At 64.3% G+C, this 22,011-nt stretch overlaps 3 protein-coding genes across 5 annotated transcripts; all 3 read right to left on the reverse strand.

Annotated features, from left to right (window-relative positions):
* Positions 1-2,110: 2,110 nt before the first annotated feature.
* LOC137147228 (mothers against decapentaplegic homolog 6-like) lies at positions 2,111-6,925 on the reverse strand. Of its 2 annotated transcripts, none has more exons than XM_067539123.1 (4): positions 6,795-6,925; positions 4,822-5,237; positions 4,338-4,430; positions 2,111-2,755 (listed from the first exon to the last, which is right to left on the reverse strand). In XM_067539123.1, exons 2-4 carry the CDS (start codon positions 5,219-5,221, stop codon positions 2,220-2,222), a joined length of 1,029 nt encoding a protein of 342 aa, XP_067395224.1. In that variant the 5' UTR covers positions 5,222-5,237; positions 6,795-6,925; the 3' UTR covers positions 2,111-2,219. The 2 variants fall into 2 exon arrangements, with proteins under 2 accessions (XP_067395224.1, XP_067395222.1); XM_067539121.1 differs by lacking the exon at positions 6,795-6,925 and adding an exon at positions 6,284-6,328.
* A 2,616-nt stretch (positions 6,926-9,541) lies between these two features.
* Positions 9,542-18,425, reverse strand: FLAD1 (flavin adenine dinucleotide synthetase 1). Its single transcript, XM_067539211.1, has 8 exons — positions 18,357-18,425; positions 17,780-18,004; positions 16,459-17,218; positions 15,148-15,295; positions 13,822-13,920; positions 12,189-12,378; positions 11,479-11,552; positions 9,542-11,146 (listed from the first exon to the last, which is right to left on the reverse strand). The coding sequence occupies exons 2-8, from the start codon at positions 17,936-17,938 to the stop codon at positions 11,011-11,013; spliced, it is 1,566 nt and encodes a 521-aa protein (XP_067395312.1). The 5' UTR covers positions 17,939-18,004; positions 18,357-18,425; the 3' UTR covers positions 9,542-11,010.
* Positions 18,426-19,582: 1,157 nt separating this feature from the next.
* On the reverse strand, positions 19,583-21,878 carry CKS1B (CDC28 protein kinase regulatory subunit 1B). 2 transcript variants are annotated; one of them, XM_067539125.1, is made up of 3 exons: positions 21,712-21,878; positions 21,151-21,278; positions 19,583-20,219 (listed from the first exon to the last, which is right to left on the reverse strand). In XM_067539125.1, the coding sequence occupies exons 1-3, from the start codon at positions 21,768-21,770 to the stop codon at positions 20,167-20,169; spliced, it is 240 nt and encodes a 79-aa protein (XP_067395226.1). In that variant the 5' UTR covers positions 21,771-21,878; the 3' UTR covers positions 19,583-20,166. The 2 variants fall into 2 exon arrangements, with proteins under 2 accessions (XP_067395226.1, XP_067395225.1); XM_067539124.1 differs by having other exon boundaries at positions 19,583-20,253.
* Between the last annotated feature and the right edge of the window lie 133 nt (positions 21,879-22,011).

Here is a 22,011-nt window from a genome sequence, read left to right on the forward strand (position 1 = left end):
CACACACGTGTAGCACACCCTGGCCAGGCTGTGCCGTGGCCCCGCTCGGTGGCCGTGGGCTGAGCTGTTACGTGGCTGGGGTGCCCGGCGCTGGAGGAGGCCAGGTGGGTGTCGGTGTCGTGTCAGTGGCACCTTCTGCCAGGCGCAGGCGGCAGCAACACGGGCGGGGTCAACATCTGGGGCCTTTCAACAACGCAGCACAGAGCCGGCGGGAGTCCCCTCTCCCCCCGGACACTCACAGCACAGCCCCCCCCCCCCCCCCCCCCGGACATTCACAGCCCCCCCCAGGACCCAGGCAGGGGGACTGAGTGTAAAAAAGGGACGTTTAATAAGGGGGGGAGGGACCCGGCCTTGGCTTGGGACATGCCGCACGCAGGATTCACACGCACAAACCCCCACCCCAGGGCATGTGGGGCGGCTGCCTTTGCCTCAGGTTCGAGTCCAGCAACCAGCCGTCCTTTGCTGTGCCCCCGCCCAGCTGCTGTCCTTAGTCGGGGCAGACCCAGAGACTCACGGTGCTGCCTGGCTGGGGTGGGGGGGCTAGACGGCGCCTCGCTCGCTCCGCCGTCCGGCCACTTGCGATCCAGCCACCCGCCGGCACCGGCTCCTACCACCTTCTTCTCCACCGGGGCCCCCGTGCCGCAGGTGGGGCTCCTGAGGTTGCCCCCAGCTCCCAGGCACCGGCCCCAGTAGATGAGTTCAGCTCCAGCGAGCACGTAACAAAGCAGGCTCCTACGGGAATCGTAACGAGCTCTGTCTCTGAGCGGGGGGAGAAGGGCCACCACTGCCAGGCAGGAACACCTGTGCCCACCCCCTGCACCGTCCCAAGGCTCTGGCATCCCAGCCCCTGGCCCAGCCAGCTCGGTTCAGAGGAGTGACCCAGGCCAGGCAGTTCTGCTGCCCTTTGCTCACACAAGGGGAATGAAAGGCTCCTGCATTTAACACTAGAGCGATGGGGAGCCGGCACCAGCCAAAGGGGTCGTCTGGGCAGAGCAGCCCGGTGCCTAAGCGGGTGGCTGTGCTCATGCAGCTACAGTCTGGCCCTGACGCCTGCCCCCCACCCCCCGCCCCCAGCCAGCTCGCAGGACGTTCCCACCCTGCGTACGCCAGGCAGGCCCCCAGCCATGCAGCTGAGGGAGGCCTGGAGCCCCAGGCTGGGGTCTCCCCGTGCCCAGCCCCGGGTGCGGTTGGTTACCAAGCTCCCGGCGGCAGGGCAGCAGCTCCCCGTGCTCTGGGCACACGAGGCGGGTGCGGCACAGGGACGACACCTGGTGATTTGGTGGCACCGTTTATTGGCGTTATAAATAACAGAGGCGGCCCAGGCACAATCCGGACAGAAGAGCTCAGAGATCCCACACGCAGCTCTGGGGCCGGCCCCCGCCGTGCCCGGCTGGCAGAGGAGATGGGCACCTCCCCCCGGGGCGGGCATGCACTGGGGGGGTCCTGCAGCATCGCCCCTCTGGCCTGTCATGGTGCAGCAGGACCCGGGGCTGGAGCTGGGCCTGGTGCTGCGTGCTGCATGGAGAAGGGTGCCCCGCTAGACATGAGAGCGTCCCAGGGGGTGCTGCCCCCCGCTCGTCCCCTGGGCCCTCCAAACACACCAGCTTTGGCTGCTCCCGGCCCAGCCCTGCTGACTCCTTCTCCTGCTCTGAGCTGCCCCCCCAGACTCCCCCCCACTCTCTGTGCCTCCCCCTACACATAGACCAGCCTCTGTGCCCCACCCCAAGCTCTGAGGCTGCCAGGGACCCCCTGACCCCCGGGGATCAGGGCCTGGCCAGAGCCCCCTTGGCCAAGGATTCACCTTGTGCCCTGACCCTGCTGCTACCCCCCACGTCGCCTCCTCCCCCCTCTACAGACGTGCTCAGCCCCTCGACCGCTCAGGCCAGAAACCCCCTGCCCAGCCCAGCTCCCAGGCTCCCAGGCAGGGCTGCGTCCTGGCCACCCCGGGCCCAGTGCCTGGAGCAGATCGGCCGGCCCGGCGCCTGGCTGGCCCTGGTGCGTGGAGCTGCTCCCCCGCCCTGGGCAGGTTTTGAATCTCCTTTTACACAGATAAATCAGGGTGAAGTCCCTCGGCGCTGCGTCCCTGCCCGGCAGGTGGGGCACACATGGGGCAGGGCTGGGGGGGCAGAGGGACAAGATGGCCAGAGGACCGGGGGGGAGGGGAACGGGGCAGTGGGGGAAGCGCCCCGGCCGGAAGCGGCTCTGTGGGGCCGTGCCCCTCAGCGTGGCGTGCTGAGCAGGATCTCCAGCCAGCAGGGGCAGGAGGTGACGAACTGGCGGGAGTAGCAGGGGCCCCAGCCTTTGGCGAAGCTGATGCGGACGCTGTGGGGGTCGCAGGGCCCGTCGCCCGGCTTCCGCCAGCCGGCCAGGCCGGCCACGCGCTCATAGTCAAAGACCTGGAGGGAGTAGCCGGGCAGCACCTTGTGCACGGGCAGGCTGCGGGCGCCGGGCGGCCCCAGCGTGGGCGAGCTGACGAAGATGGGGTGCTCGCTGCGGTTGTAGGCCCACACGCCAGCCCGCTCCCGGCTCAGCAGCAGCCCGCGGCCGATCTTGCTCCGGGCCCGGCGCACGGCCTGGCTGCGCCGCTCAGCCTGCAGCTGGCCCAAGGAGAAGCCGCTGCCCTGCGGCAGCTCGCAGAAGATGTTGACGGAGGCTTCATGCACGGCGTAGAGCCGCCCCACCCGTGTCCGGTGCTCCCAGTAGGCCAGCTTGCACCAGCAGCCGTCCCTGGCGGCGCTCCGCGACACGCTGGCGTCTGCAGGAGGGAGACAGGAGCTCTGAGGTCTGAGCCCATCTACAGAGCAGCCCCCAGTGCCCCCAGGGAGCTCCCGGAGAACTAGCAGACCACACGGGGAGCCCTGCTCTGGTGCTGGGACGTGGCCCTGCTCTGGGGCGCGGGGCGGGTCACACAGCGTTGGCTGTGGGGTGAGGGTCCAGGCCGCACAGACCCGGTTTAGGACGGTTTAGGTTTAGCGCTGCGAGGGCTCCGGGCAGGAGGGACTGAGCAGCCTGTCCTGGAATCGAGCCCGGCCCGGGGCGTTAACGCCTGACAGGTGGGGACCGGGCCCTGGGCTCTGCGAGAGCCGGTCTGTGGCCCAGCCCGGCCCCCAAAGCCCCGGCTCCGAGGCGCTGACTTGCTCTGCGTGTCGGCGTGGCCGGCAGGGGACCAGCCGTGGGAGTCAGGGGCTTGTCCCCGCCGCGCTGGCTCTCCTGGGGGCTCTGGCTGCCCGCCCCAGCTGGCCCCGAGCGGAGGGACGCGGCGCCCCAGGGTCGGCCCCTCCGGATATCGCGGGGCAGCTGAGGCTGGAGCCGGGTGTCGGGCTCCGGCGCGGAAACAGACAATCACGCGGGGCCAGGCCCTGAGTCACGCTGGGGTGCTGCGAGCCGGCACGTAGGCCCAGGACAGCCCCAGCCACCGTCCCTGGGGGCCGCACGCCATGGCGCGGCAAGCGGGGGGGGTCCCGGCGCGGGCACCGATCCCAAGGCCCTGGAGCCGTGGGAGGGAGGGTGGAGCGCGGGAAGGAGCGGCCCGGTGGCCGGCGGCCAGGCCAGAGCGCTGCTTGTGCGTCAAGGCACATTGTGTGTGTCCCCGTGGGCAGCGCTTCCTGCGGCGGGGAGTGCGGACGGGCCAAAAATAACAGGAGCAGCCGGGGCTGGGGGCCGGGCCGGAGCCGCCCGCGCGTCGCAGACAGGAACCCCCAGGCCCGGCTGCTCCAGGCAGCTTTTCCTCCCGAGCACGGTGGGGGGGCCTGACTCCCCCCGACCCCTTACCCTGAAGCCCCTGGAGCAGACGGGGGGGGGGGGGGGGGGGCGGGGGCAGCAAAGTCAGCTCTGCTCTGGGGGATCTGGGGGGTGGCTGGGCCAGATCTCATCGTCCCCCCGGCTCTCCCCAGCCGGGCTGGGACACAGCCGGACCCTGCCCTGCGAGGCGCTGAGCCGGAGGGGGAAGGGGGCTCAGCGTGCCCCGGGGGCCCCCTCTCGGCAGCTCACCAGGCTCCAGAGGGCAGGAGGGCAGAGCTGGTGCCCTGCGCCCCCTCCACACAGTGGGAGTGGGGGTGGGGGGGGCACCTGACCCAGACGCAGTGCTGCTGGGACCTGGATCCAGGACACGACTCCTGGGGGGGGGGTCTCCATGGCTCCACCCAGGGGTCCTTCCTCCCCGTGGGGGCCCCCAAACCCTCCCACGGGGATGGCAGCAGGGCTGCAGCCCGGCAGCGCTTGTCCCCACCCAGCCCAGAGCTGGTCGTCCTGCTGCCCCCCAGCCTGGGCCTGGGGGTCAGAGCCCCCTGAACTCCCAGTCCCTGCGGGCACTTCTGGAGCCCCGGTTCCCACCTTACCTTGCCAGTCCCCGTGGGCACTGCAGCCAGACTCCGGCTCTGGCCAGGGGCAGCTGAAGGGGGAGATTCTGGAGTAAGGAGGCGGCGGAGTCTCTGAAAAGGAACCAGACAGGAGCAGCAGCCAGTGAGCGGCTGCCTCTGGGGCAGCCCCTTCCCACCCCGACTCCTACCCCAGCCCCACTGACTCCCAGCAGTCCCCGTGCCAGCCCCCCTCTGACCCCAGGCCCAGCCCAGCCCAGCCACAAAGCCAGCAGGGCTACGGAGGACCAGGTTCTAGAGACAGATAAACAGATAGACGGACGAACGAATGGGGTGTATGGGAACAGACAGAGGGGCAGACACACAGACAGACAGGTCGAGCGGGGTGTGTGCGCACGGACGGGCCAGCCACCCTCCCCATCCTGACCCCAGCTCCGAGCTGTGGTGCGTGGCCACGGCAGAGGGGCGCCGTGTTGGGCCCCCCGCCCTCCCCTGCCCCACTCACCGGGCATGGCGAGCCGGCTGAGGTGGTGGGGGTTGCAGCAGAGCGTGGCCCCCTCGCCGCAGCCCCCCCAGCCCCAGAAGCTCTGGCAGCAGCTCAGGCGCTTGAGCTCGTGGGGGTGCCGGAGGTCAGGCCAGCGGTAGAGGCGGCAGAGCAGCACCTGGGGGGGCAAGGCCTGCTTGATGCCACGCAGCTCCGCCCGGGCCACCCAGACGCAGCCCGACTGCCCGGCTCCCCGGCTCTCCACCGCCTGCACCAGCAGCTCCAGCTCCTCGTCCTTCAGCTTCTTGAAGAGGGCGTGGGCTGCGGGCTTGAGGGCGCCGTGCCCATCCTCGGGGCCCAGCGTTGCACAGCGATGCCTCCACAGCCGCCGCACCAGGCCAGCCCGCCGCGAGCGGAACATGGGGTGCTGGTCCCACCTGCGGGGGAAGAGGGGTCACGGGCCGCTCCAGAGACCCCCACCCCGTCCATCACCCACCCAGTGCTTGCCCCAGGTAGCGCGCCCACGAGGCCGCCGGGCTGTGTTGGGCCCCACATCCCCCCTCCACCCTCGGCATCAGGGCTGCGCGGGGTGTGGCCGGGACCCAGCTGCGCACGTCTCTGGACACCAGGGTCCCCTGCTGGGCCTGGAGCCGCTGGCACCTTCCTGCAGCTGGGACCCACCTGCGGACGACACTGACAAGGGGCTGGGTGCACTTCCTCGAGGGGGAGCTGGCCTGCCCCAGACCTGCCTCCTCTGGGCCAGGCACCGGGGGTGCTGAGCCGTCTCTCCCAGAGCTGCCCGGCCAGGCAGGGCCACGCTGAGTCGGCTGGGGCTGGGGCTGTGTCTGAACACCTGGGTCCTGAGGGGCGGGGGCAGGATCAGTGCTGCGAGCCGGGCAGGGATTCTCCACCTCTGGCACCTGATGTTGGAGCAGGAATGAGCCCCCTGAAGCAGCGAGCGCCCCGTCCCGGCAGAGAGCAGGGGGCTGCAGCCCCCCGTGGGCAGCCACAGCCACACAGACCCAGGAATCAAACCGAGCGTGTGATGGCGAGGCTGGCAGTCACTCCTGACACGCTCACTGCCACACACGCATAGACACACACACCTGTGCAGACACACGCTGCAGCACGCACACGGGGACACACACACGTTCCCTCTGACAATTCCCTTCAGCGGCTCCCCAGGCTGCTGCTAGAGCAGGGCCGGTCGTGGGGAGACCAGGCTAGTGAACGGGCGCCCGCCACGGGCCAGGCCTCCTGCCTGACGCCCCATCTCCCTGACGGGCTGGCTGAACGAGGCGCCGTGTGTGAGGGCATGAGGCCAAGGGGGGGCGCCTGGCTGCACCTGAGGCCTGGTCCCCCCATGCTGACACCCCCTGGGAGAGCTCGCCTGCCCCAGCCATGCACAGAGCACACGCACCCTGCCCCCCACCCTGCCCCCCAGCAGGGCTGCCCGGCAGGGACACACAGGACCCCCACTCACCAGCACCCAGAGCTGCCCCCGCCAGGTGCCCCCCTCCCTGCCTGGCTCCCCACCTCTGACAGGCGCTGTAGCGATCTGACTGCCCCCCGCCCCCCAGGAGGTGAATTTATGGCTGCACTGAGGGCTGGGAGGGGGCGGAGGAGAGCCAGCCAGCCAGAGACGGGGCAGGGGGGAGGGACAAGGGCCTGGCCCTGGGTTGTGCCCTCCCCCGGCTCCCCCCCCGCCCCGAGCAAGAGACACAGCCACTGACCCCAGCGAAACAGGTGCAGGCTGCTGCACACACCTGCCCACAGGTACCCCCAGCACACGCGCACACACGCGCACACACACGTGCACACGCAAACCCTGTGACAGACACGGCCACGCGTGCAAACAGGGCCATGCACGCCAGGTGCCAGGCGCGGCGGCCAGGCACTGCTCCGAATCCCACCCGCCGGCATGGCAGAGGCGCACCCACGGCTCACTGCAGGCAGGGAGAGGCAGGGTGCCCGGGGGAGGGCGTCTCACTCACTGTGGGGCAGCGGGCGCGGTGCAGAGCCTGGGTGCTGGAGCGCAGCAGAGGGCCCTGCTCTCAGGGCAGCTGGGACACTTCTGCCGGGAGCGCTCAGCGGCCAGGGTTTTCCTGCACGGCCGCTCTCCCCTCCCACGGCCCTCCCAGTCGGGGGCATGGATAGATTAGAGGCTGCCCAGACGCCTCGGCTGGGCTGGAGGGAGGGAAACAGCTCACTGAAAACAATGCAGCGGGGGAGCCCCGGGCAGGGGGGAGCGTGGGCTGAGGCTGGGCCCTGGGCGGGCAGAGGGGCAGAGCCCCGGGCGGGGGGCTCTGATAGGGGAACAAGGCCCAGAGCCCTTCCCCGGAGGGTCTGTCCCCGGGGGCGGTGCCCAGGGCAGATGGACGGCATCCAAGTGTGGGGAGGGGCAGGAGCTGGGCAGGTGCTGGGCACGGAGCTGGGCAGGAGCTGGGACCAGCGCCACGACCTGGGCACTGTATGGCCAGATGCCAGCTCGCCCGGGGCTCCCAGCCCCCCCGTTCACGTGGAGACCCCATCTTTGCTTTGAGTCATGGCGTTCACTGGCCAGAGGGGCTGGCAGGATGGGGGGGGCACACCCCGATAGGGGGCACATGCTGCCTTGGGGTCAGACCTCCAGCTGGAGTCTGCCCTGCCCGGGGGGGCTCTGTGCTCTGCAGCAGACACGCGGCAGGGCTCTGTGGTGCTGGGGGGGCTCTGTGACGCCAAGGGGCTCTGTAGCACGGGGCCATCTTGGTGTCTCTCCCGGGTCGGCCGGTTTTGCTGTGACGCCCCTTTCAGTCCTGGTTCGCGGGTCCCACGTGGTTTGTGGCGTGGGGCCGTGGCAGGGGCCACGTGGCAGCTGCTCCTCCCTGGGCTGAGATGGGCTCCAGGCCTCCAGTCCCATCTTGTCTGGGCTCCCTGCACAGCCACAACCAACGCCCCACGGGTACTGGCCTGACAAGCCAGCCCCACGCCCGCCAGCCCCCCACTCACCAGCCCCCCACCCACCCACCAGCCCTCCCAGCCAACCCCACGCCCAGCCGCCCCTTGTCTGTTACCCCTGCCTAGCCAGCCCTGTGCCCAGCCCCCCAACTCTCGGCCCTGAGGACCGGCTGGCTCGGGCTGTGGGGAGGGGGCTCCCAGAGGCTGGCGCTGGGGCCCCCGTCCGGCGGCGGGCTGCCCCTTTAAGAGGGTGGGAGCAGATTCCAGGGGAAGGCGGTTCATGTAAACGGGCCCTTATCCCGCTCTCGGCTGCGCTTCCTGCTCCCAGCTTCCCACTGAGATAAGGGGGCTGCGCTGGCGCCAGCCACTCAACCCTGCTCCCTGCAGCCAGCGGGTCCCCCCAGTGCGCGGCAGCGCCATGGGGCCAGCCCTGCCCCCTGGGCTCCCCCCTTCGCCTGCCCTGCCCTGCCCAGGCTGGCAAGGGGGAGGCCCTGGCTGGGACGCCCCGTGCCTGGGGCCCTGCAGGGCCTGATGCGTGCCAAGCTGCCTGTCCGTGGCCGGCCGGTCTGTGACCTTTGCCGCAGCTCCAGCCAGTCTGCCCCTGGGGTGCATTGCCGCCTCGGCAGCTTCCCCTGGCGCTTGGCAGAGCCGCGGCCGGCAGCGTTGGGGGGCAGGAGACAGGAAACGGCCTGGAGTTGAGACAGGCCGAGAGCCGCTCTCTAAACAAGGAACTGAGTCACGGCCCAGCTGAACGGAGGGGAGGGCAGGGCCGGCAGCGAGTGGCTAGAGCCGGGGGCTGGGAGTCAGGACGCCTGGGTCCTATTCCTGGCCCCGCACAGGGGCTGCAGCGAGAGCAGGGGGCGAGTGGGAGCAGTGCCAGGCCCTGGGCTGCGGGAGGCAGCGCTCGCGTCTGATGCCGGCCCCACGGGCCCGGAGAGCGATGGGCACACGCACCCCGGGGTCCTGGCCCCAGAGCACCTGCTCCCAGGTGCCTTACATCAGGGCAGGGCCCCTTCCGCACCCCAAGGCCGCCCAGCGCCTGGGGTCCCTGCGGGGGGGAGACGCTGCCCGGGGACCAAGGGTGCCTCCGTCTGCTGTGCGGTGCCCATCCCCACGCGGCATCCCTCCTCGCCTTGCCCAGCCGCAGCGGCGTCCCGGCCCGGGGGGGATCCCTGCCTGCCCGAGCGGGGGCTGGGCTGTGCGGATCAGGAAGGAAGAGTTGGATAAACAGTAGGAGCATTGCAGGAAGCACGGCCGGAGCTCGGCTGCTGTGAGCCCTGCCCCCCCCCGATGAACTGGGCCCTATGGAGCCCCCACTTGGCCCCCGGGAGGGGCTCACTCCGGCTGGAGAGCCCAGGCCCAGTGCCGCCTGGTGAGAACAGGCCCCGTCAGAGGCGCAGCCCCCGCCCCCCACACAGAGGCAGCACTCGGGCGCTGGGGTCATGCCTTGGCCGGTTTATTGGGGAGTGCGGGGCAGGGGCCGTCCATCGCCGTCCCGTGGGGGGCTCCGGAGCAGGGAGTCCAGCTGGAGGGGAGAAAACAAAGGCAGTAGCCGCGGCTCGGACGCAGCATGGAGCCAGCGGCTGGGGGGAGCGAGGTGCCCGTCCCACCCGCCCGGGACTGAGCCTCCTTCTGGGGCACCCAGGGACCCTGCTGAGCAGGGGGTGCAGCCCATCCCCACACAGGAACTGCCCAGGCAGCCACCTCCCCCGCTGGCCCCCCCACTCAGCCCCCTGCAGCGTGGGGGGACAGAGGCTCTCTGGCCGGCGTGGGGCAGGGGGAGAAGTGCCAGGCCCTGCTGGTGTTTGCAAAGGAAGCACGGTACCCTTGGAGCACCCCGCGGATCGCTCCGGACTGCGTGGCCCCTGGGAGCCCCATTCACCCACTGGCCTGTCACTAACCGCAGCCGTGGGCACGGGGGAGCCACTCGTGGATTTGCCAGTGGGGCTGGAGGTGTCCCGGCCTGGCGGGTGGCACCCACGGGCTCTGGGGATTCGGGGGGGTCCCTGGTCAGGGCCGTGGATCCTGGCTGCACACACGGAGCAGGCGAGACGGGCTGCAGTGCCCGGGGGGGGGGAAGGGGGGGGCAGCAGGCCAAGGCTGGGACAAATTCATACCCACCTGCTACAGGCTCAGGGCTGCCTCTGGATCCAGCGTCCCGCAGGGAGCTCTGTCTGCTTCGGGCCCCCAGGCAGCATGGGGCAGGCACCTGCCAAGAGCAGCCAGCGGGTGCAGGGGGGCTGGGAGGGCAAGGCCACGGCACACGGGGGGGAGGGGGCTAGTCCAGCAGCGCCTTGATGCACCAGCAGCACAGCAGGACGTACACGCACTCCCGCAGGACGTCCAGCAGCCAGTAGCTGAAATTCAGCCCCACCGGGCCCTTGGGGAGGGGCCCCGGGAGCACCATGCCCCGAACCGCCCGTCGCAGGGGGTAGGGGGCCAGCTGCAGCAGGGGGCGAGGGGCTGGGCCCCAGGGCTGCCAGGCCAGGAGTCTGCCCAGGAGACGCATCGTCCGGGGATGAGCCGTGGGCCGGGGCGGCGTGTGACCCGGCCTGGCCCGTGGTGCAAACGCTGGAAGCTGCTGCATTCTTCGCTGCTCAAAGGGCCGGATTAACGCTGGGCAGGGCGGGGGAGGGGCTGCGGCCTGCGCCAGGCCTGGGCATTTCGCTGCCCGGGGGAATGACAGGGCAGGTCTGCTCGCTGCCGGCTGGGAAAGGGGGGCAGCCTCCCGCACGGAGCCCAGGGAGGGGGGGGTGTGCCCCTGGAGTCACCCCCCAGCTCCTGCCCCTGCCCATCCCGGTGGCACCAGTGACGTGGGCACTGGGACCTCAGGCCTGGCGCTTGGCCAGGAAGTGTGTGTGGGGGGAGACGTGGCGCCAGGAGCTGTCCCGTGGCTCAGGGAGTGGTAGCCGTGATCAGCCTTGGCCGGGGGTGCCCCTGGCACCAGGGAGGGGTCAGACCGCTGCACCCCCAATCTCCCAGAGCCCCCCTCCTCAGGCAGGGCTGCCATGTAGCCACTGCCCTGCACCCCGGGGCGACCATCTGAACCCACAGGGAGCCGGAGCCGGCAGGAGAGGCAGGCAGGTTTATTCAGAGCCCGCTGACCCTCCCCGCCACACGCCGTCAGCAGTGCCCAGCGGGCAGACGGCTGGCAGGGGTGCTCCAGGCTCCATGTGCTGGGGGCTGAGCCGGAGGCGGCAGCAGAGGCACGGGTGGGCATCCCAGCTGCAAGCCGCAGGGGGTGCCCGTGGCCGCAGCCTGGCCGCCAGGGTCTCACTGCCGCGAGGTGCGCTCCTCCTCCTCGTTCTCCAGCAGGTAGGCGGGCTGGTAGTGCTCCTGGCCCAGCGCGTTCGGGCAGCGCAGCGCCGGGTTCTTCTGCGTGTTGCTCATGCTGCCCAGGGAGGTGTAGCTGCAATGGGGGACGGGGGCTGTGAGCAGGGTGGGGGGCCCAGATGCCAGCTGGTGCCCAGCGCCTCCTACCATGCAACGATGCCCCAGCACAGGGCACTGGGGGAGTCTGGCCCCTGCCTCTGTCCCCGTGCAGCGCCCGCCTCATCCTGCCACCTCCCGCACTGCACAGGCCTCACGCCGCCCTCTCCGGACCCAGGCAGCGCCCGCCTGACCCTGCCCTCCCCCTGGGGCGTGCAGCCCAGCCAGCTAGTGAGAGGTCGCCAAGGGGACTCGGGGAGCCCTGGTGAGGCGAGGAGAGGGCAGGCAGCACCCCCCAAGCCTGGATCTTACCCCTTGTCATACAGGATGCAGTAGGGGACGAAGAGCGTGCGCAGGAACTGCCAGATGTCCCGGTATGTCCAGTCCTGGAGCGAACAGAGAGGTCACCGCAGCAGCCACGGCAATGGGCTCTCCCTCCCTGAATCAGGCTGGCTGGGATCCCAGTGGGCACAGGCGGGTGGGCTGTGTGTGGCTCAGCCAGTCCCTGCCCAAGCGCTGCGGGGAGCCACGGGGCCCAGCCCTGGGCGCGCAGGGGGGGCGGGGAGGCAGAAGGGGAAGAACTCTTATCTAACGAGTGTCTCTTGCCAACACCAGAGATGCACTGACCAACACAATGACGATATCTGCACCATGAAGCTGCGCCAGTTAGAAAGCCAGGGAGCCACGGGCCCAACCTGGACACACGCCAGCGTTCACTTCCTTGGGGCTGGTCTGACAGAGCCGGCCGCAGAACCAGCCTGGCCCTGGAGCACTGTGGGGAAGGGACCGAGGGGGACCAGAGGCAGCACTGCCCAGCACAGACAGCAGGGATGCCATGGAGAGGGGAGCGGTGGGGAAGGAGGAAGTGCCCTACAGCCCAGGAGTCCTGGTTCCCTGCTCTAACCACTAGCTCCCGCTGCCTTCCCAGAGCCTGGATAGAACCCAGGAGTCCTGGCTCCCTGCCCTGTGCTCAAACCACACTTCTCTCCCCCACTAGCTGCAGACTGAGCGCCATGACGCACCAGCAGGGGATTCACCCGCATGTACTGGGGCCAGCCCGGGTCGGTCATGCACATGGGCGTCAGGGTGCGGGAGTAGGGATCGGTCCTCCTCGTCCCCATCAGCACGGCCTGCAGCTGGGGGTGCTGGGCCTTCAGGTCAGCAAGGGCCTGCTGGATGTGGCCCTCCACGGTGCAGAGGCGGAGGTTGTACCTGGCACACACAAAGAACAGCAGGGAGGGTTGCCTGGGGCAGATGGACGCAACACTCAGGGGTGGGAAAGCCCCAAGGGGACGTCAGTGTCCCCTCCCCCCGGAACTAAGAACAGACGAATGGCCAAGCTGGGTCAGACCAATCAAGCCCAAAGTCCTGTCGTCTGACAGTGGCTGGCGCCAGGTGCTTCAGAGGGAATGAACAGAACAGGGCAATTCTCGCGTGATCCATCCCGTGCCCAGTCCCAGCGACCGGCACTTGGAGGTTTAGGGTCACCCAGAGCAGGGGGTCGCGTCCCTGGCTGTCTTGGCTAAGAGCCAGCGATGGACCCATCCTCCAGGAGCTTCCCTAGCTCATTTTTGAACCCAGTTCTACCTCTGGCCTTCGCAGCATCCCCTGGCAGTGAGTTCCACAGGTTGTGTGCGCGCTGGGTGAGGAAGCACTGCCTTGTGTTGGTTTTAAACCTGCTGCCTGTTAATTTCATTGGGTGACTCTGGTTCTTGTGTTGTGTCGAGGGGTAAATAACACTTCCTCATTCACTTTCTCCACACCAGTCATGATTTATAGACCTCTGTCACAGCCCCCCCCCGTTGCATTATGATGGTTTCTGTCTTGTTATCCGTCCCTTTCCTAATGGTTCCTAGCATTCTGGTGGCTTTTCTGACTGCTGCCACACATTGAGTGAGAATTTTCAAAGAACTATGCACAGCGACTCCAAGATCTCTGTCTTGAGTGGTAACAGCTAACGTAGACCCATCATTCTATGGGCATAGCTGGGATCGTGCTCTCCCATGTGCACTACTTTGTACTTATCAGCATGGAATTCCATCTGCCATCTTGTTACCCAGTCACGTGAGATCCCTTGTAACCCTTCAGACTTAACTATCTTGAGTAATTTAGTCTCATCTGCAAACTTGGCCACCTGGCTGTTTACCCCTTTTCCAGATCATTTATGAATATGGTCCCAGTACAGACCCTGGGGGGACCCCACTGTTTACCCGTCCACTGTGAAAACTGACTGTTTATTCCTACCCTTTGTTTCCCATCTTTTAACCCGTTACTGATCGGACCTTCTCTCTTATCTCATGCCTGCTTTGCTTAAGAGGGACCTTCTCAAAGCTTTCTGAAACTCCACATACACTATATCCACTGGTTCACCCTTGTCCATAAATTTGTTGACCCTCAAAGAATTCTAGTAGATTAGGAGGCATGATTTCCCTTTACCGAAATCGTGCTCCCTTCCTCAGCCTATCGCGTTCATCTCTGTCTGATCATCCTGCTCTCTACTGTCCTTTCAACCCATTTGCCCGGTACTGAAGTTACGCTCACTGGCCTGTGGTGGCCAGGGCACCTCTGGTGCCCATCCTGCCTGGGTGGGTCCATTGCAGGGAAGTGGGAAGCTACATGGAAATACAGAACTCCCCCCTCCTCCCCACCGCTTACCTCTGGGTGGTGGCCTGAATGAACTGCTCCATCTCGGGGAAGGGTGACACGATGCGAATATAGAGCACCTGCAGCTTCTCTTCCCGCTCTGGGACTCGCCTGGAGAGAGAGACGTCCATCACCAAGACTTGCCATCCCCAGCCGCCTGTCCCCATTGCACAGAGGGGAAGTGGCCTGCCCAGAGCCCCGCAGCGAGTCGATGACAGAGCTGGGAACAGAAACCAGCAGTCCAGGGACTTATAGACCAGCCAGCCTATCTTCGATCCCTGGACAGATCCTGGAACACGTTATCATCGCTTGTGAGCACCTGGAGGAGACCAGGTGATAAGGAACAGCCAGCAGGGATGTGTCAAGAAGTCATGGCACACCAAGCTCATTTCCTTCTCTGACAGGGTTACTGGCCCAGTGAATGGGGGAAGCAATAGATGTGATGGATCTTGAGTTTAGCGAGACTTTAGACGCACTTCCACATGACATTCAAAAAGACAAGTGCAAAGTACTTCACGTAGGAAGGAAAAATCGAATGCACAGCTACACACTGGGGACTAACTGGCTGGGCGGCAGCACTGCTGGAAAGGATCTGGGGTTATAGTGGAGCACAAACGGAATATGCGTCATCTTTGTGACGCAGCTGCAAAAACGTCCACTCTCTTTCCAGGGCACATTAACGGGAGTCGTATGTACGACGCAGGAGGTCACTGGCCCGCTCTCCTCAGCATCGGGGAGGCCCCCGCTGGAGTCCTGCGTCGTTCTGAGCGCCACACTTTAAGGAAATTGGAGAGAGCCCAGAGGAGAGCAACAAACCTGCCCAAAGCTTTAGAAACCTGCCCGAGGAGGAAGGGTTACAAAGCTGGGCTCGCTCAGTCCTGAGAAAAGACGACTGAGGGGCGACCTGAGAAGAGTTTTCCAGTATGTTGAGAAGGGCTGTTAGAAACAGGACAGGGATGAATTGTTCTCCACGTCCACTGGAGGCAGGACGAGCAGTAATGGGCTTCATCTGCAGCCAGGGAGATTCAGGTTAGATATTAGGAAAATCTAACTGGAAGGCGAGGTCGTGGAATCTCTGCCACTGGAGATTTTTCAGAACTAGTTGGACCAACACCTGCCAGGGACCCTCTAGGTTTAACTGATCCTGCCTCATCGCAGGGAGCTGGCTTTGGTTATGTTCGGAGGTTCGATCCAGCCCAACATTTCTAGGATTCTCCCCAGAGCTGGGCTGACTCCATCCCTCCTGCTCTGACCCCCAGCCCCACGCCCTCCGTTGAGAGCCATGCCATGCCCAGGCCGGTGGCTGCCCGCGAGCAGCGTCTGGGGAACGGCGGGTACCTCTGCACGGCAGCGTGGAACAGGTGCAGGAGGGCCGTGCAATCCTTGCCTCCGTTGAAACCCACGCAGATCTGGGCCAGGCTGAACTGATCCAAGGCCTCCTGGATGGTCCGGAGCGCCGCTGCCACCTTCTGGCCCAGGGCAGAATCTGCCACAGAGGAGGGGAGTCAGCAAGGACAGGGGTGCAATTCCTGTGCTGCGGGGGGATCTTGAGGGGGGTTGGGCCTGGTGCAGCTTGGAGCCTCCTGCATGGCTGCTCCCCGCCCGGCTCACTCTGCTGCAGGAAGACTCACTGAGGGACGAGGCAGACTCACCAGCCTCCACGGCAGGTGCTGCCCTGCCTGAGATCAGCAGCTGCGGTGGGGTTGCTAGTGACATTCCTAGCTGGGCAGCTGCCAGCACTCCCCTGCTCCACCATGTGCTCCCAGGAAAAGGGACCCCCGCTTCACAGAGCCCCTGGAAGCCTTGCTCAGGAGGGGGAGGGCGGGTCTCTACAAGGTTAGCAAACCCATCATTCAGGCCTGTGCAGCACAGACATGCCAGAGGAACAGGCAGGGCCCCAAGGCTGCTCTACATGGACAGGGGACTCTGCACAGCTCTGGTGACCAGAGCGTGACTTTTTACCAGCATAGCTCTGCTGGAATAAGCCCTGGTAGACACGTTTACAGGGGCAGATCTGTGCCTGTGCTGGGAAGCGGCAGAATACCACCGCCCTGGGAAGGTACGGCTGCTCTTGCTATACTGGCAACCCCCCTAGTGTAGACAAGGCCTGCCCCAGGGACACGGGAGCTCCGGAGCTCCACTCTCCATCACCATTAGCAGTGCACTGCAGTTGTGCCTATAGGCCCCAGCCATCGAGCCAGGTGCTGCACGCACACAGAGAGACAGCTCCTTCAGAGAGCTCACAGGCTGAGTGGAGACTGCTGCTTTTCTAGACAGGGAACCAGTGAAGAGAGAGGCAGCAACTAGCCCAAGTCACCCAGTGGCGGAGCCGGGAACTGAACCAAGGCTGTTACAAGGCCAGGCAGCTCCCTCTCCATGCCAGCCCAGCTCAGTCACGTCCAAAAGGGACTCTTTGGTAACTGGCCTGTGCACAATGAGCTGGGGCCAGTCTGGGGCTAGATGGCTGCTCACACCGTAACCCAGCAGGGCTGCAGCCCAGGTCTGACTGAACCCCCACTGCCCTCCTCAGGCTGTTCCCTGCAGGTCCAGACTCAGGCAGGTGGGAAGCACATGAAGGAAACTTGTGCCTCGGCTGCGGGACGGAGCCCCAGAGCACACGCCCCTGCAGCTACTCCAGCCTGGCCATACCAGACTCAGCCAGGGCATACACATCTGTGGCCGCCTGCGACACAGGGTCTGGCACCAGGGGCACGACCACCGCAGGGGGCAGGTTCTGCATCAGGAAGCTGTAGGCTTCCTCCAGGTGCTGCTTGGACTCCGAGTCCAGGGTCAGCTTCACGCGGTAGTAGTTGTTGACCCAGTCAGGGTAGGAGCCCAGGTTCGTGTGGCTCTTGAAGCTGGCATTGGCCTGGTTGAGCAAGGGTGCAAGGGACATCTCGTCAGCACTGACATAGATCTCTCGGGAATGGAAGCGGGTCTGCTCGTTGAGGAAGAGGTGGTCCAGCCCCTCCAGTGCCCGCTCCATTAGCGCTGGGATGCCCGGGAAGAGGTACACGTTGCGCACGCTGACGAGAGGGTATTTCAAGGCACCGCCTGTCTTCCTGTCTGTGCCGTAATTGAGCAGCGAGGACTCGGGGACATGTGCCAGCTTCATCTCAGGGCAACGCATGTCTGTCTTGCCAAAGAACCTGTGCACCAGGGCGACCAGCTCTGGGTGGGGGCAAACCTTCTCCCCAAAGGCTCTGGCCACTGCCTCGAAGGTCACGTCATCGTGGGTGGGGCCAATGCCCCCCGATGTCAGCACGTAGGTGAACTTGGCTGCGAAGGAGGAGATCTCCATGGCAATGGTATCGACGTCATCGGGGATCATGGAGATCCTGGTGACCTTCACCCCCAGCGACCGCAGCTTCTTGCACATGAAGAAGGAGTTTGTGTCCTGGGTGAGTCCCTGCAAGGAAGAATATCGTCAGGTCCCCCAGGCCAGCAAATGGGTGCATTACAACTGGCCACACGCTGCACAACTCGGAGATGCCTCCAGTGGGGACTAGTGGGTTAGAACAGGGGGGTTGGAAGTCAAGACTCCTTGGTTCTATCCCTGACTCTGGGAGGAAGTGGGGACTAGTGGTTAGAGCCTGGTGCTTTTCAGCCCCTTTGGGGGAAGGTGATGTCATTGAACATTTTCCAGAAAAACTGACATGCCTGCCAGGCCGTGCACTTTGACCTCCCCACAATGGGCATGTTCTAGCTAGGCCCAAATCAAACCTGACGTGGACACTGGGGTGAGCTCCAACAGCTCAGGGCTGACGGTGGCCCCCTCCGTCATGCCTGGTAACCCCAGGTCAGTCCGCAGCCTAAGGAGCTACCACGGCAAGCATGGGATATGCAGTCTGGCCCCGTGTGGGGGAGGTCAAAGTTCACAGCCAGCCTGAGAAACGGCCGGCCCAGCCTCTGCCTTCGGGCACCCGCCCCAGAGGGCGGCGGGAAGTGCGCTGCAGGGGCCCTGTCGCACCTTCAGGATCTCGTCTCCAATGATGATGATTCCAGCCGTCACGGCGCCACTGCCGTTCTGCACGGCGAGGTCGCTGCGGGGCGCAGCCATGGCCTGGAGAGGCCTGCTCCCCCGTCCCAGCTGCAGAACGCGCCGGCCGAGCCGCAGGGCCCAGGGCATGGACGCCAGGCAGTCAGGGCCCCCCGCTCGGGAGAGGACGCCCAGGCGTCTCCATGACAACAGCACCTGCAACCAACACCAGAGCACTCAGAAGGATGCGACCCCCGGGCTAGAGAGACGGGAACGAAGGGGCGGGCAATGAGCGGGGCACCGCAGGGGAGAACCCAGGTGTCCGGGCTCCCAGCCCCCCCCGCTCCCACCACCAGACCACACTGCCCTCCCAGAGCTGGGGAGAACCCAGGCGTCCGGGCTCCCAGCCCTCCCCCCCACCACACCCCACTGCCCTCCCGGAGCCGGGGAGAACCCAGGCGTCCGGGCTCCCAGCCCTCCCCCCACCACCAGACCCCGCTGCCCTCCCGGAGCCGGGGAGAACCCAGGCGTCCGGGCTCCCCCCGCCCCCGCCCCCGCCCACACCCACCTTCCTTCCCACCGAGCCCCAGCAGGGCAGGCACCCGTCCGGCTCCGCCTCCCCAGGACCAGCCCACAGCGAGGGAAGCCCCACCTTCGCCGGGATCTCCTTTCATTGGATAGTCGAGATGCCAATCAGCGGACTGGGGATTCTCAATGCGCTGATTGGCCAGTGTCTTGACCCGAGCGAGAGCGGCGTAAGCTTGAGCCGGAAGACTCCGGCTCCTCTCTGGGCAGGCAGGGGCTGAACCATTGCAGGCGGAGGGGGCTCTCTCCCAGCAATGGAACGTCCTGACAGCTGGTTGGCTTGCATCCTCCCCGTGGGCGGGGGCTGAGTGAGGTCCCTCCACGCACTTCCGGCAGGGGGCGCTGAGCCACAGCGCGTGGCCACAGTCCGATGAGGGGCGCCCCCTGGTGCTGGGCTCCTGGCATGCTGCAGGGAATGGGCTCCGTGCCCCCCTGGCTCCATGGGGCCCGAGGCCGACCTCGGGAGCTGGCAGGCCGGCTCTGTTCGGTCTCGGCGCAGGGAGGCACTAGCAGCTGTTGGTGGGTGGAGCTGGGGCAGAGCCCCTTGCTTCCCTGCTCAGTCAGGAACCCCTGAAAAAAAGCTGCAATGCAGCTGACTGGGGGCCTGGAAGTCAGAGGCCTGCAGCTGCTCACAGTCAAGTGCCTGACCTGTTTCTGTATAAGTTAAGCAGAGGAGCTGTACATCAACAGCTGCTACACACTCCACCATGGACCTAGGTAAACCTGCCCCGCATGGAGCCTGAAACCATGGACTTAGCCAATGCCATGTCTTCCACACATTGAATGCTACAAACCTGACCATATTTAAACTCTTACTATGATTATTGCCTTGATGGAGAGAAAGTTCATGTCAGGGCACCCAGGCTAATTCTGTAGACACAGGGCAGTTGTGTGCATGGAGGTGTGTCAGACTGTTTTAGAGAAACAGGGGGTACTTAGTAGTGAAGCAATAAGCCTTTTATAGAGTTAAATAGTCTCATCTGTTTTAGGAAAGATTTTCTGACAGCCAATGAGATTAAGGCACATTAATTACTGGAATCCTGCAAAGTTATTTTTCTCTACACATCTGTGGAGGATTAACACTTGAAACTATTGAAATGAAAACAAATGAAAGATGTATATCACCCTCTCTGAGGGGGGGAAAGAATCCCGTTTAGACAAAAGTTGGCAGAGAGGATTGTTTCAGATGAATGAAAGGAAACCCATGTATTTAAAAAAAACTTCCCCTTTATTGAAGGACCTCAACCATAGATTTTGAACAGATTTCCTAGAACTTTTAAAATTATTCAAAAATACAGATTAAAAAATACAGATAAACCAGTTTTAAAGCAGATGCCGAGCAAGTGGCTACAGCATCCACCTGGAATAAAGTCCAACATACCCCCTGGAGTAAAAGGGACAAGCAGCAACTATTACATGTGCCAAACAACGTTAAAATATTCATGCTTCAACTGTTTAAGTCTAGATTTTGCAGTTAAAAAAAAACACCACCTATCTGTTCAGGTAGAACTCAGGCCAGCATTAACACACTCAATAGGTAAGAATCATTGGGTTCTACACCACAGGATCTCTCTTAGGTAAAGGCCAGACTCTAGTTTTGAGTCAAGTCATTTTCCACCAGCCATTCTTGTCATGATGATTGGATTTTCTTGAAGTTAGTCACCAGGAGTTTTAATGTATTGAAACAGTTGTCAAATATTTTAAAAACAGGAGACAAAAATCCCAAAAGGTGCTTGTATCTAAGAAAAGACAAGGAGGAGGGAGGTTCTATACACAGGTCAGATGCAACAGGTTCATTTTTCTGGCTTCTTTGGCAGCGGCCGTCGGAACAGCAGTATGTGAGGCTCTGAGAGGAGATGGTAACAGAACATTAGGATAATCTGCAGGTTAAAACACGACTGTTTGGTTCACTTATTTCCTGGTCTGAAATGTTTAGACAGGGAACACTGCATTTGCAAAAACCACAGACACAGAGCCCTGTAAATCGATACTGATAGTTTCATCTAATTTGCCAGAAATCCCTTTGACCAGGTGAGTCATTAAACAAACATTCAGGTTACAAATTACATCATCCCCATGAGCCAGCCAACAGGTCAAACATGCCCAACCCTGCAGACTGAAGGGGAATCCCAGCTGACTGATGACAAAAGCAGTTTTCCCTCTTGAACATCCCATTGCTACAGAAATCACTTCTACAATATCTTGTCCTTCAGCACCTCACTGGACATGCTGAACATTCAGCTTCAGTTCTTTCCCCATGCCAGTTGGGTGACAGCTCTACCACAAACAGCAGCCCCTTTAGCACGCAGCAGGGTTTATACCCAATGAAAGGGGGGCAGGGATTCTCCTCAGACAGTACTGCAACAGCATCAGTCCTTGGTTCTGATTTGTGAGGGACTGCTTTCTCTTTCAGGAAGCGCATCACCATTAGTAACAGAAAGCTGGGCCTGCTGCAGACCCCTAGCAGCAGGAACATCCCAATTTCCTGCAACACTGAGTCAGTAAATCAGCTGGGGGCCAAATTTCAATCTCCTTACTTATAATGAGCTTCCGCTGAAGTCATGATCAGTCATGTGAATGAAGCACAAAACCTGTCCCATACCTAGGACCCAACAGGATTTGGGCTTCCAGCCATCACTGAAGGCACCAAAACCCATCCAGTCTAGGATGAGGACATCTCCATTTCAGGTCTAACTAGAACGAATGTGACTGCAATCACTATCGCAGACCGGAAAAGTGCCCCAGAGCCTTAGCGAGAGGAGTCATGGCCAACGAACCTGGTTCATGGATCATGTAATGGACCCAGCCTTGGCTTTGCTGAACTCCCAAGTTCCTCCACTCGGATTCAGACATCAGGTGTGTCTTAGGGACCAGTTTGGCTATGTCCTTGGGTAACATCACATGCCTGCGAGGAGGAGGAAGAGCGAAAGGACCTTAACTCTGCAGGCAGCTGCACCGGGCAGCACTTCCCGGGCTCTGCAGACAGCACAGCCGGTCCTGCCCTGCCCTGCCCGCCTGCCACCCCCCCCCCGGCTCAGAGGGGGCCTGCCGCCGTTCCACACCGGCAGGACGCGGGTATCCTGTCCCCGGCCGGCCCCGCACCCTCACGCCGCCTTCTCGCCAGGCCCGGCTCTGCGGGCGAGGCGCCCCTTTCGCCCGGGCCCTGCCCCGCCCGGAAGAGCGGGCGCCCGGCGGGGGCACCCCGGCCCCGCGGCCGAGCTCAGTCGGTTTGCGGCCTGCCCCGGGCCCGGGCCCCTCGGTGCGGGGGGAGGGGCCCCTGGCGGCTCTGCGGCCCCGCCCCCTCCCGCGGCAGGCGGCCCCGCCCCGCCCCCTCTCACCGGTACTCGAACTCCTCGTCGTCGTACTTGTCCGAGTAGTAGATCTGTTTGTGCGCCATGCTCCCTCCCTCCTTCCCGCGGTCCGCCCCCTTCCCGGCAGCCTCTGCGCGCTCGGCGGGCCGTTCGTTGCGCTGGACGCTCTCGCGCTGCCCTCCTCCGCCCGCGAGCGGCCTCCACCCTCCCCCCACCACAACCGCCGCTTTCAAACGCCGCCGCCCCGCGCGCCCATTGGTCCAGCCGGAAAGGGCGGGGCGACCCTCCCTCACGTGAGCGTTCGGGAAGCGATTGGCGAAATCCAGA

This window comes from Emydura macquarii, unplaced genomic scaffold (assembly GCF_026122565.2).
Source record: "Emydura macquarii macquarii isolate MOO-44397 ecotype Brisbane River unplaced genomic scaffold, CSIRO-AGI_Emac_v2 contig_527, whole genome shotgun sequence".
Lineage (NCBI taxonomy): Eukaryota > Metazoa > Chordata > Testudines > Chelidae > Emydura > Emydura macquarii.

Bases quoted from the DNA above. Each gene is read 5' to 3' on its own strand.
- LOC137147228 (XM_067539123.1), bottom strand. From the start codon at position 5,221: ATGTTCCGCTCGCGGCGGGCTGGCCTGGTGCGGCGGCTGTGGAGGCAT. The intron at 4,431-4,821 runs GTGAGTGGGGCA...GTTCCTTTTCAG, and splicing joins CAGCCGGCTCGCCATGCCCG to AGACTCCGCCGCCTCCTTAC. The intron at 2,756-4,337 runs GTAAGGTGGGAA...TCCCTCCTGCAG, and splicing joins TGCCCACGGGGACTGGCAAG to ACGCCAGCGTGTCGCGGAGC.
- FLAD1 (XM_067539211.1), bottom strand. From the start codon at position 17,938: ATGCCCTGGGCCCTGCGGCTCGGCCGGCGCGTTCTGCAGCTGGGACGG. The intron at 17,219-17,779 runs GTGCGACAGGGC...TCTTCCTTGCAG, and splicing joins TTGGAGACGAGATCCTGAAG to GGACTCACCCAGGACACAAA. The intron at 13,921-15,147 runs GTACCCGCCGTT...CTCTCTCTCCAG, and splicing joins TTCCACGCTGCCGTGCAGAG to GCGAGTCCCAGAGCGGGAAG.
- CKS1B (XM_067539124.1), bottom strand. From the start codon at position 21,770: ATGGCGCACAAACAGATCTACTACTCGGACAAGTACGACGACGAGGAG. The intron at 21,279-21,711 runs GTGAGAGGGGGC...TCCTCCTCGCAG, and splicing joins GACGAGGAGTTCGAGTACCG to GCATGTGATGTTACCCAAGG. The intron at 20,254-21,150 runs GTTCGTTGGCCA...TTTAACCTGCAG, and splicing joins TTACATGATCCATGAACCAG to ATTATCCTAATGTTCTGTTA.